At 29.7% G+C, this 13674-nt stretch overlaps 3 protein-coding genes across 3 annotated transcripts; 2 read left to right on the top strand and 1 right to left on the bottom strand.

Moving 5' to 3' along the window:
* The first annotated feature begins 27 nt into the window (after positions 1-27).
* On the top strand, positions 28-3594 carry LOC141536310 (glutathione hydrolase 1 proenzyme-like). The gene is made up of 11 exons (XM_074256751.1): positions 28-97; positions 883-1027; positions 1129-1250; positions 1410-1549; positions 1634-1866; positions 1948-2108; positions 2215-2438; positions 2523-2718; positions 2803-2968; positions 3050-3196; positions 3278-3594. The coding sequence occupies exons 1-11, from the start codon at positions 90-92 to the stop codon at positions 3464-3466; spliced, it is 1731 nt and encodes a 576-aa protein (XP_074112852.1). The 5' UTR covers positions 28-89; the 3' UTR covers positions 3467-3594.
* Positions 3595-4944: 1350 nt separating this feature from the next.
* LOC141536309 (glutathione hydrolase 1 proenzyme) lies at positions 4945-9836 on the top strand. Its single transcript, XM_074256750.1, has 11 exons — positions 4945-5079; positions 6119-6275; positions 6558-6682; positions 6900-7039; positions 7776-8008; positions 8090-8250; positions 8328-8551; positions 8677-8872; positions 8953-9118; positions 9178-9324; positions 9387-9836. The coding sequence occupies exons 1-11, from the start codon at positions 5072-5074 to the stop codon at positions 9576-9578; spliced, it is 1749 nt and encodes a 582-aa protein (XP_074112851.1). The 5' UTR covers positions 4945-5071; the 3' UTR covers positions 9579-9836.
* On the bottom strand, positions 9723-13559 carry Mus201 (rad2 superfamily protein mus201). Its single transcript, XM_074256739.1, has 3 exons — positions 13425-13559; positions 13164-13339; positions 9723-13094 (listed from the first exon to the last, which is right to left on the bottom strand). Exons 1-3 carry the CDS (start codon positions 13510-13512, stop codon positions 9837-9839), a joined length of 3522 nt encoding a protein of 1173 aa, XP_074112840.1. The 5' UTR covers positions 13513-13559; the 3' UTR covers positions 9723-9836.
* Positions 13560-13674: the final 115 nt, after the last annotated feature.

Below are 13674 nucleotides of genomic sequence, written 5' to 3'. Positions count from 1 at the left end.
ATATATAAAAGAAGTCTTGTGCATTCTTCGCAAGTAGTCAAAGTTTAAATTCTTACTGGTGAACATCTCTTCAGAATAAAAAATTCATCATGTTCGGGTAAATATATTTTTTAACATCCGGACTTTGTTGAAAATATAAGACTTAAAAGTTTGAAAAAAATAAGTTATAAAAAATTTAGTTTGTTTGATCAATCAAATCAATCGATTCGCGATAAGGATTTTTTATAATTTAAAAGTAAAAAGAAAATTAAATTTTTATGTGATATTGATTTATAAATCTTTTATTTACAATGGCTTAAATATTTATCTTATTTGAAGAAGATATAACATTAAATTGACTTAAAACTTGTTATGATAGACTGTCTAGCGTTTGATCGAGATTACAAGTGATTAAAATGGACCTTGATTTTTTAAAACTCACTTTATTTTAAATAACTGAAAAAAATTTAATCCTTATTCAATAACATTGATAAATTTTTATTAGAATTATTAAGGATGGATTTAAATTTTATGAAAATAAAGTTAGCCGACATCTAAAAATTTGTAGAATTGTTTTTTTATTAAAAAAATTTTTCACAAAAAAATAAAAAAAAATTTTCAAAAATATTTTTTTGTTTTAATTAAATTATTAAAAAAAAATCAAAAAATTTAGAATATCAGCTAACTTTAATGACATTAAATTTTAGATTCAAAGAAGAAGCTATCTGCTTGACAATTTTAATAGATTATTGTTAACATAATCACTGTTAATAAATTATCAAATCTAATCGAACAATAATTATTTAATTACGCAAAACTATCTTTTTCCATCATAATTTATTAATTAAAAATGATTTAAGGTTTGTGTAAATAATATCACTAAATTTTTATATTTATTTTTAGAATTCCCAAGAAAATAATATACGGCGCATTTGCTGGATTAGCTATTTTAATACTTATCATAACAGCGTGCATAGTTTTTTTTATGAATTTCCATTTTCAAGAGATAAAATTCATAAGCCCATCGCCTCTAGGAAAATTTCAAAAGGTAAGCTGTGTTTTTAACTAACAAATCAATGCTTCTAGTTAGTTTCATTTAAAACAAAAAAAAAAATTAAATATATTAAAAAAATTTTTATTAATTGACAGGCTGGAGTATCTTCAACCGGACAATGTGCTGAAGTAGGAAATAGTATGCTAATTAAAAATGGTTCTGCTGTCGATGCTGCAATTGCTACATTATTATGTGAAGGAGTTGCGTCTCTAAACAGGTAATACAAAGTCGTAATTATTTGATGTTCATCATTATTAATTATTATTATCAACTTATTGAAGAGAAGTTACAGCAAAAGTAACTTTTTAATGTTTAAAATCTGTTTTGGGTAATTTATAGAAAGAAACTAATGCAGATTTTTACTTTTTTTTTACAGTATGGGTTTAGGCGGTGGATTTTTAATGACAATCTGGGATGCAGAAAATCACAGAGCTGAATTTTTAAATGCCAAAGAAAGCGCTCCAGCTAAAGCTACCAAAGATATGTTTGTGGGTAATCCTGATGGATCTAGAAAAGGTAAATACAATTTATAAAATATATTAATAATTAATAAAAAAGCAAATAAAAATATAAAATTACTATAACTGTGATTTACCTCAGGTGGAAAAGCTATCGCAGTTCCCGGAGAAATTTTAGGATACTGGGAAGCTCACAGAAAGTACGGAAGACTTCCTTGGGCAGATTTATTTACTCCCACGATCAAATTGTGTAAAAAAGGAGTTTTAGTGACTGATTATTTAGCTCATGTATTAAAGATAAAATTAACTGATATCAAATCAGAACCTTCTCTAGCTGAAATTCTTATCAATCCACGAACTAATTCCCCGTGGACTGTAAGTATTTATCTTTTTTAATTTTTTACAAAGTAAATGATAAATATATTAATAAAAAAAATTGTTATAATTATTATACAGGTAGGAGACAGATTAAAAAGACCTCGATTAGCAGAAACTATGAAGTTAATAGCTCAATATAATGCCAGTATTTTTTACAATGGCTCCATGGGTGAAAAAATTGTCAAGGAAATCCAAAGCCTTGGCGGTATTATGGACATGGACGATTTACGGAATTACAGGTATTATCACGAATCGATCAATTGATTGATAATAAATTTTAAAAAAATTTTAAAACGCGTTGTAATTTATGTATGATATTATAATATTTGTTGCTGGTCATTACAGAGTTCAATGGAGGAAACCAATAACATCCGATCTCGGTGATTTAACGATGCACACCGCTGCATTACCTGGTTCGGGATCACTGTTGACATTCATGCTCAATGTCCTCGAAAACTTAGTTTCTATGAATATTAGCGAAGAAACATTTTGGCAGCGTATCCTTGAAACGTTTAAATGGGGGTACGCTCATCGGACAAAATTAGGAGATGATAATTTTGTTAATACAGGTACGTTAAACTATAAAATAATTTAATAATAATAAATATAAACACATAAACTCTTAACTTACTGAAGGTATTATTAATTTTCAGATGATTTAACGCAAAATTTAACGTCCAAAAAATACGCCGAAGACATTCGCCGAAAAATTGTTGACAATTGGACGAGTAATGATCCCAAATTTTATGGAGCTAAGACTAATAGTCCAATGGATTCTGGGACTGCTCATGTTTCCGTACTTGCTCCTGATGGATCCGCTGTTGCTGTAACATCGTCAATTAATATGATGTAAGTTTAAAAAAAAATTTTAATTAAAATAATTTTTTATTTTTAAAAACGATTAATTATTAAACTCTAATTGTTCAATCCTAGATTTGGTTCATTGATACGTTCGAGGTCTTCCGGAATAATATTAAACAATCAAATGGATGATTTCAGCACGCCAAATCTTCCTAATGGATTTGGCTTGCCTCCTTCTCCAACTAATTTTATAGAACCGGGCAAGCGACCGCTTAGTTCTATGGTTCCAACGATTATTGTAAGTGATTACTTGCATTTAAGTTATGACTGCTTGAGTAATAATAATAATAGCTATAATATTTGTTATTTAATTTTTTAGGTCGATAAAAGTGGACAAGTTCAATTAGTTGTCGGTGCCGCTGGAGGTTCAAGAATTACAACAGGAGTTGCATTGACGATAGTAATGAACCTCTGGCGTGGATACAACATTAAAGAAGCTATCGATAGTCATCGACTTCATCATCAAGTATGTATAGTTTTTTTATTTATAACAATTAGAATTGAAAGAAATTGAATTACTTATTGGTGGTTGATGTTAATGTTTTAGTTAATTCCCATGACAGTAGACGCAGGATCCAATTTCTCTACTGAAATATTACAACATTTAAGAACCTTTAATCACACTGTTAATACTGCTCCGTTTGAGTGCGGGGTAACTGCGATATCCAGATTAAATCATCCTGGAATAACGGCCAATTCTGATTATCGAAGATCTGGAACGATCGCCGGTTTTTAAAACATACAAGTATTACTCAATTAATTTTAGTTTAGATATTAAGGAAGCTACAGTATTATAAAAAACAGATTAAGTTTTTCTTAAAAAATTTTTACTAAACTTGACTTTTTTTCAAGTATAATAACTTATTATTTTATATTATTTATTTATTTATTTATTTATTTTAATAAAATTTTTTGTATAAAATAAATTTGTTCGTTTAAATTTATGTATTACTAGCTGTTACTCGCCCGTTCCGCTGGGCACTTTATAAAATTGTATTTTAAAATCTAGACTTCAATTTAATTGGAGTATTGTCATGACTTGCTCAGATTCTAAATTCCATCGGATTGGCCTGTACCTTTTATCCATGTGATAATTCTAGCTAATATTCATTGTAACTTTCAATGTGCAATCACTATATCATTTGGATCCTATAGGAGCTAGAGCTTGGAAATTTGAAATTTTCATTCTTAACATCCACCCCCGCAGTCTATATTGGGAGTAAGTTGTCATAAAATCCGATATTAAATCATTGTTACATCACGTACAGAAGATTCTTATCAAATTTGGAGCTTATATGAGCTACAGCTCGGAAATTGAAATTTTAATGTTAACACCCACCCCCACAACCCCCTGTGTCGCGAGCTATCGTAAAGTTTGTTTATAAATAATTTTTACATCACTTAAAAAAAATTCCTACCAAATTTGGAGTCTTTAGAAGCTATAGTTTGAAAATTAAAAATTTTCATTGTTGATACCCACCCCCGCAACCCCCTGTGGGGTGATCTATCGTAAAATTCGTTCATAGACTATTTCTACATCTCTTACAGAGGATTCCTATCAAATTTGGAGTCTGTAGGAGCTGTAGTTTAAAAATTGGAATTTTTCATTGTTAACGTCCCAGCAAACCCCTTTGAGAGAGGAATTTCTTAAAATCCGTTCTTAGCTGACCTCTACATAGCAAAAGTAATATTTCTATCAAATTTAAAGTCTCTCCGCCTTATAGTTCCAGAGATATCGTGATGAGTGATTATATCTCTGGAAAGTCTTCTATATATAAATAGATTAATTAGTTTTTTTTTTAATCTAAGATACTCAAGTAATACGAAAGCTTTTTTCAATATTATCTTCACCGAAAAAGTACTGTCATTTTAAAAATAACTACACGGTAGAAGTATTATTCTAAAAATTGAAAAAAATAAATCTTTCATTGTATCAACAAATAATTCAATGAACCTAATTGCCGGATGAACAACACGTGTTTTCTGACACAAACGAGGAAAAAAATCAATAGCAATGTTTTTTTTTATTAATTCCATCAAAACATTGAAATTGTATTAATTTCTTATCAATTTCAAGATAAGAATTTTTCAGACAGAATATTCGGAGTCATTAATGTCCGTCATTAATATCTTTAAAAGTTTGTAGTATGTTATTCGATAAATAAATGACGAGCTTTTGTTAAGGAATTAATATCAAGTGGGAGAAGTTATAGATTAATACCGCTGATACAGTTTGACCGTGTAGTTGATAAGTATATAACAGAAGTGTCTTCGACTCTCAGCAAATTAGTTAATTTATAAATTTTTATCTATCAACGTCGCATGATAAATTGCACTCATCATGTTTGGGTAAATGATTGTTTTTTTATATGTATTAATCAATTTAGTTCCATCAAAAATCGTTGTGTAATTAACTTACTTAATTCTAAATGAACTTGTCAATTTTTAATTTAAAATGACCAATGCAATCTTAAGATATTTTTGAATTAACAAAAATTTTCACTTTGAAAATAATTTAAAGTTTTAAAAAAACATTTTTGATTAAAAATATGTGCATTTATTCGTTATTTCAGAAATTGCTTCAACTCAAGGTCTGTACTAATGTTACACATTAAAAAACAATTGACCGCTCATAAAAAAAATGCCGTAATTTTTATCTTTATACATAAAAATTTATGACACTGAAGTTAACAGACGTTAAAAATTTTTGATTTTTTTTATTAATTAAATCACAATTTTTTTTCTAAAAAATTGCACTTATAGTTTTTCAAGTTTTTTACATGTGAAATTTTTTTTTTAATTGTTTAATTATGACACTGAAGTTAGCAGACGTCTAAAAATTTTGAATTTTTTTTTATAATTAAATTACAACTAAAAAAATATTTCTAAAAAATTGCACTTATAGTTTTTCAAGTTTTTTACATATGAAATTTTTTTTTTTAATTATTTAAGTAAAATGAAAAAAAAAAAATTTCTAAAAATTTTGAAATGTCGGCTAACTTCATTTTCATGTTTAATTGTTTAATTTTTCAATAAAAAATTCCTAAAAAATTTGAAATGTCGGCTAACTTAATTTTCATGAAAATTTCATTATTACAAAGTACAACACTTAATATTAATTTAACAATTCAAATTAATTAATTGTCACGTGAAGATTATAACATATGAAATATAACATGAATTATAACCTTGAAATATTTGCTCACGGATTTAGTATTCACTTCTTTAATAAATTTTATACAATGTTAATGCACATTTTTATAACTGATAATAAAATACAAGAATCCAGATCTTAAATAATATTAACATTGCACAATACCTATATTGTTTTATTTCTTCTTTACCTATTCTTCTACACTTGTATAATACTAATTCTTATTTTTCTCAGTCTCTCGAGGAAAGTAGTAGCCGGCGGTTTCATTGCATTTGCTCTTTTCATTCTTATTCTCATAGCTTGTGTTGTGTTTTTGAAGACATTGACAGATGAAGAAGAAACTTCAATAAAAAAATTCATCAGTGACTCGCACCTTGGAAAATTTAAAAAGGTTTGCTAGTTATAAAAATAAATTATATCAATTAGGATAAAAATTAAATTATCAATTTAACAAGATTATAATTATACTTCAATAAAGTTATTTTATTTATTTAAAGATTTATACTAATCTATATTGGGAGATAATTTTATCATTGTATTTAATTGTAACTGCAGAAAATTAATAAAACACAAATACAGTTTTATTTTTGCTTATAAATTTTGTATCAGATAAAATTATAGTTATAATAAATAATTATTAGTTAAAATACATAATTACTGTTGTTTTACACAGGCTGCAGTGTCGACAAATGGAAGAGAATGCGCGGATATAGGAAATAGTATGCTTCTTAAAAATGGAACTGCTGTCGATGCTGCAATAGCAACATTACTATGTGAAGGAGTCGCATCACTTCACAGGTATTATACAACATATTATTTACAATAAATATAAACATTTTAACGAGCACATTTTCTTCCTCAATATGCTTTAATTAAACTAGTAACGTCAAAGCATTATTACATACTGATTTCATGCGATAAATTAAAATTGGAATCTAAAAAAAAATAAATTACTTTATTTTTTTTCTTCTTGCTAATAACTCAGTAAGTAGTTATTTATTTTTGCATTACATAGTATGGGTCTTGGAGGTGGATTTTTAATGACAATTTGGGACGCTAAGACTAAGAAAGCGGAATTCCTCAATGCCAGGGAAACTGCGCCGGCAAAAGCTACCAGAGATATGTTCGGCGGTAATGCGACTGCATCTATGTTTGGTAAATAAAATTTTATATATTTCAGATTATGTAGGAGGAGATTTTCATGATTATTGATTACAATGAATTTCGATCTAAATGCTATAAGTTTTTTGTAGATAAAGATGATTAATTACTGTAATTACTATATATTTATTTTTAGTTTTTTATTTTATTTATTTACTTCTGGTAAAGACATTCTATAGAGGTGCAGAAAGCACCTCTGCATAGACACCATAAAAATATATTTTTTATTTATTATTATTTATTTCATCCTTGAGGGCCTAGAAATAGAACTGAGTACATATAATCTTACATAAACTTAATTCTATTAAATTACATTTACTTATTTTACTTATTTCAATTATTTTAACTTAATACAATGTGTAAAGTTCTTTTTGCTACTTCTCTGTATAAGTATATATTTTTGTGATACATTTTTGAACTTTAACGGTTCTGTCTATCTTATTTTATATTTTATAACTTTTCACCAGAAAAATATAATACATTTATAAAATTAATACAAAATATTAGATTAACTAAGTAAGTAGTGTACAAAGTATAGTAAGAATAATTTTACAAATTTTTACAAAGTACCACTTATCATCAATTAAAATTACTATTATTATTACTATGTATTCATTTATATGTAAGGCTCTTAGGGAGCTAAAGCTTCAGGGTCTAAAAATTTTGATAAATAAATAAATATATAGTTAATAATTAAGGTGATAAATATTGTAATTTTGATTAAACGTAGGTGGAAAAGCAGTTGCGGTTCCTGGAGAACTGTTGGGATACTGGGAAGCGCACCAAAAGTACGGAAGACTTCCGTGGGCAGATTTATTCACGCCAACGATTGAATTGTGTGAACAAGGAATTGAAATGAATCGTTATCTCGATGAGAGATTTAAAAGTAAAATATCTTATATCCGGGCAGAGCCTACTTTGGCAGAAATTCTTATCAATCCACAAACAAATTCAACGTGGACTGTAAATATTTATCTTTTTACAAAGCAAATATCAAACATCTAATTTAAATATAAATATTGGTATATTTTATATTTACTACAGATCGGAAATAGATTAAAAAGACCTAAATTAGCAGAAACATTGAAGGTAATAGCTAAACACAATGTCAGTATTTTTTACAATGGCAGCATGGGTGAAGAAATCGTTAAAGAAATCCAAGGCTTCGGAGGAATCATTGACATGAACGACTTACGGAATTACAGGTATATAATTACAGGCTATTAACTGATAGCAATTATAAATAAATGATAAAATTAATTTATAATGTTTATGCGACTAGAGTTCAATGGAAAGATCCAATAACATCCAAGCTTGGTAATTTAACGATCCACACTGCGGGATTACCTGGCTCGGGATTAATATTGACATTCATACTCAAAGTCCTTGAAAAAATACTTCCGACGGATATCAGCAAAGAAATATTCTGGCAACGTATCGTTGAAACTTTCAAATGGGGATACGCTCATCGGACTGAACTAGGTGATGATAGGTTCATTGAGCTAGGTACGTAAAAAGAATAATAATGTCAATTAGATATAATATTAATTTATAGATAAACTTTCATAGTTTTTTGTCTACCAAGGATAAATTGAAGGAAACTCACCAAGGATTTTATTAATTGCTTGTAGATAGTTTAAAACGCAATCTTACGGCTGAGAGTTACGCTGAAGAAATACGACAAAAAATTAAAGACAAATGGACGAATAATGATCCTAAATATTATGGTGCAGTTACCGCAACTCCGACCGATTCTGGGACTGCACATGTTTCTGTACTTGCTCCTGATGGATCCGCTGTTTCTGTAACTTCTACTATTAATCAAGTGTAAATTAAATTTTATAGACGATACTTGTTATTTTTTTCTAATAATTAATCATTCATTAATTCATTACAAAATATTACAGATTTGGTGCAATGATACGTTCAAAGTCTACTGGAATTATATTTAATGACGAAATGGATGATTTTAGTTCCCCAAATATTACCAACGGATTCGACTTACCTCCTTCGCCGGCAAATTTTATTGAACCGGGCAAATGTCCGCTTAGTTCGATGACTCCAACAATCATCGTGAGTTTAATAATTAACAAAGTTATTATTTTATAAATGCAACTCATTTTATTGAGTAGGTCGACGAGACAGGAGAGGTTCAATTAGTTGTCGGTGCAGCCGGAGGCACAAAAATAACAACTGGAGTAGCATTGACAATAATATTAAATCTTTGGCGAGGTTACACTATCAAGGAAGCTGTCGATGCTCGAAGACTTCACCATCAAGTATGTCATTTTTAGTTAAAAATTAAATAGATAAATTTTATGACAATTATTATTAATTTTAGTTACTGCCTATGAAGCTTGAAGCAGAACCGAAGTTCGATCAACAAATATTAGAATATTTAAAGAGTCTTGAACATAATGTCTCTTACTACGGAGGCCTGGGAAGCGCAGTCACTGCAATATCGAGAATAAATTATCCTGGCGTAACGGCAAACTCTGATTATCGGCGAATCGGATCAACCGCTGGTTTTTAAATGATTTCAAATCTTTATCTTTAATCCTCAGTCATGATAAAGTATTATCATCCTATTCTTAGCTAATGTATATATTTATTGAATTCATCCAGTCATTCTCTATTATATCACTTAAAAACTAAAATAACTTGGATAATTGCTCAGTTATCAAAGATTCAATTATTTATTTTAACTAAACATTTTATACTGTAAAATTTCAACCATTTTTTAAATGTATAATTTACAAATAAATTAAAAAATACAAAACAAATAATTAATTTAATCACTATCACCGGACTCTGAAAGCTCCGCATCTTTTTTAATAGTTCTTTTGCGACGTAAAGATTTTTTGCTGGAATTTCCAGGTCCAGCTCGAGATTTTCTAAATACTTCAATGGCTTTTAATTTTTTTTCCAACGCTTCCGCTTTGTCTTTTTCTCTTTGTGGAATAACTTCCTGAATTTTTTCTAGTTCTTTTATTCGTTTTATTCTTTCTTCTTTAGTCTCTGCATCAACACTTCTTTTCGTCGGATCGAGTAACTCAGGAATTTTGGTCTTCTTCTTATAAGTTTTACGCTTCTTAACTCCTTGTTCTTCATTCGGTTGATCAGCTTCTTCGACCAGATCTGCATCATCTGCATCATCAGCATCCTGAGCTCCAATTTTCCTGACAGCTTTCTGTACCCGCTTACTTAATTTTTCTTCAATGGACTTGGGTACCGTGCTAACCTTGAAGTAAGCCATAATATTCTTCTGTGACTTATTGTCCAACAATCGCTTCATTACAGGTGTCATAGTTTCTTCAAACTTGAGTCTAGACCAGCCAAATTTTTCTCTCGTGTAGTCTTGCAGTAGGACTAAGTTAGGTTTGCTCCAACTGAAAGCTTCTTTACTCTCGTCGACCGTAGGAAATAAATAAGCTTGCGCGACGGCTTGGCTGGGAAATCCCTGATCAACAGTAACATTTTTTAATTTATTTCTCAGGACAGTTATTCCCGGCTCTGTTCTTAGTGTCCCGCCACGAAGCCACGCAGCAAAGTTAATTAAGCCCCGTAAAATATCATCACCTTCTGATGGAAAATTGGCGATTATCTCCATTGCTGTTACAGTACCAACTCCTGTAAGTCCTATCGTGTAATCACTTCCAACTAAGAAAGCTAATTGAATCATTTGTTTTCTCGTTAGTTTGAAGTGATGTTCAATGTCTTTTGATCGATATTCATAGACTTCTTTTTGGTTATTGAAAAAATCTTTGTAGACACAATGACCGCCGAATAACCAGATATCAGAGTCGTCTGTGATAGTTCCATCAGTCAAATTAAGAATTTCTAAATATGCGCACTGAGCTTCCGCTTCCTGAGGGGCTACTAAATACGGAATACCGAATAGTCGTAAAAGATCTTGAGCATCACAACGCATTTGATCAGTTACTTCCAATGATTGTCTTTCTAATTTTCCAATTTCACTTCTTAATTCTTGATTTTCATTTTCTAATTGTGATTTCATTTCCGACAACTCTTCTCTTTTGTTCATTTTATTTATTAATTCTTCTTTAGTATTTTCAAGGCCAGATATTATTTGTTCTACTTTGTTAGATATTTTTTTAACTACAATTTCTTCAGATGGTTCTTGAACTTCAATTTCTTCTAACAAAAGGTCGGCTACTGTATTTGTTGTCACTGGTTCTGATACATTTTTTATTTCTATGTTTTCACTTTCATTTATTTCTTCCGTTGTTATTTGATCAATTAATTTTTCTGGAGTTTTATGAACAATTTCCTTTTTTTCTACTTCTAAATTAATTTCATCGGGGCTTATAGAATCAACTATTTCAGAATCTATTAATTTTTTTTTTAATGGAGTTACTTGAGCTGGTAATTTTACTAAGGAAGTATCAGTAGACGAATCAAAATCAATAGTATTCGGTTCAGTTGTCGAAGAATCTGATGATTCATTTTGAATTTCATTATTAATTACATCATCAAACATATCTTCATCATCTGTCTTCTTATTAGATTTTACAATTTCAGTTTTAAATGCATCAGCAAAAATATCTTTATCTAACTTTTGATTAGTTTTTACAGCGACTTCAGTTTTAAAAACATCAGCAAACATATCTTCTTCTTCGTCCAATTGATTAATAGGCTTTACAGTGACTTCAAGTTTTTTCTCTGTTTTAATCTGGGGAATAGGAACATCTTGTACTTCTACAAAGTCATCAGAATCTGAAGAACTACTGATCGTTTCAACTTTATTATCAGACAATACAAGTGTGTTTTCTTCAACTATTACTTCCGGCATAGAAACTTCTTCGATTTTAATCGACTCAAAACTTGACTCTGAATCAGTCCTAGATTTTTTTCTTCCGCCAAAAAACTGTTTATCACTATTAAGCTTCTTTCTTTTAACCGAATTTGTACTTTGATTTATATCCGGCGAATTATTCTTATCTCTACTCTGCTCTAAGAACTCGAGAATTTTTTCATGTGACAAACCCCACTGAGCTTGCATATAAGCCAATACAGGATTTGCAGGCTTACCAAAATATTTTTTAACAGCAGGAGATTCGACAGGTCTTTCATTAATTGCTATTTCTTTTTCCCAGTCATCTTCTAAATCATATGCATCGATATCATTCAGAACTTCAAGATTTTTATCTGCTTCAGGTAAATTTAAATCATCACTATTCATCTGTGAACAACCAGGTTCATTGATTGAAGATAATTTTGAATCATCGTCAGATAAATTCGCCTGTGAACAACCAGGTTCACTAATTGCAGACAGTTTCGAATCATCATTCGTCTGTGAAATTTCACTTAATGTAGATAATTTTGAATTACCTGTTTGAGATTGACCGACACCTTTAGCATCAATTGTCTCTTGACTCGACTTCAGAGCTTTGAGATCATTGACATAAACCAAACGCGTAGTACTATTTGACGCTATTCGAAAAGCAGTATCGTCTCTACCCTTTGTATTGACTCCCTGATCTTTTAATAATTTTTCTAGCTCATCCAAAGTAAGTGTCTTACCACCCATTTCTTTTTCCGCTATCTCCAAAGATTCTTGGACCTTTCTTCGTTTCAGCAATCGGTTCATTTGATAGCTAGAAAACAACTGGGAGTCTTGCGGCATCTCTTTGAAACGTCCCCAAGAATTTTGCTTACGCGTATCCTTCAGATCGGTTAGAATATCATAACGAACGTCTGCTGGTAGTGCTCGAAAATCATCATTATTAATATCAACGTGATGAATATTACCTTTCCATCTTGCCTGCTTGCGAGGACTCAACCGACGCCCGGACTCTTCGTCACTAGACTCATGATCTGATAAATTATCCGGTAAATCGGGCAACTTAAACATGTTATCAACTTGCTTAATCTGTCTCGACGAACTTTGCAATTGTTCTTGGTCGTCATTGTTGCTTTTAGACGTCACAGCTTTTACTAATGACACTTTCATCAAGTTGTGCAATAAATCATTTTTAACTTTTTCAGCTTTTCCAGCTACCAAAGCTTTGTATTTTTTTCTTGCAGCCTAAAATAATTATATCAAGTTGTAAATTTATTTTAATTTCAAGTAGTAATTAAATAAAAAAATATATACTATCGTATTTTTCTTCAATAATGGAACACCACCATCAAAAACAAATACTGGTTTTATTCTATAATGCAAAAGCTTGCAAATACGTTTGTATAAAAGCAATAAATGTGCATTGGGAACTGCATGTCCTCGACGATCCTGATAACCCTGCAATGCCTGATGGATCCAAATTGATATATCTAAAAAAATAAATTTAATTATAAAACTTTTTCATAAATAATTTATTGTTTATATTCTGTAGGTTAAAATTGCATTATAAAATACCTATAGCAAGAATTTTGCCTTCTAAAGTCTCTAAAGGTACTGGTTTACCAGACTTTTCAATTAACCTCCACAATCCAGTCACTCCCATAGTTAACAATCAATTTAAAATGACAAAATCTCAACTAAATAAACAAATTATATTAATATTAAATGTCAAAACAATAACAACACTATTTAAAAACAACACGCTTTACTACTTTAGTGATCATGTCTTTAATACTGGTCGGTAATGAAGTATCAGTCGTGATTT

This window comes from Cotesia typhae, unplaced genomic scaffold (assembly GCF_013202065.1).
Source record: "Cotesia typhae breed Kobodo isofemale line unplaced genomic scaffold, CoteBio_Ctyphae scaffold_152, whole genome shotgun sequence".
Lineage (NCBI taxonomy): Eukaryota > Metazoa > Arthropoda > Insecta > Hymenoptera > Braconidae > Cotesia > Cotesia typhae.
This window is presented reverse-complemented; position numbering and strand designations above follow the sequence as displayed.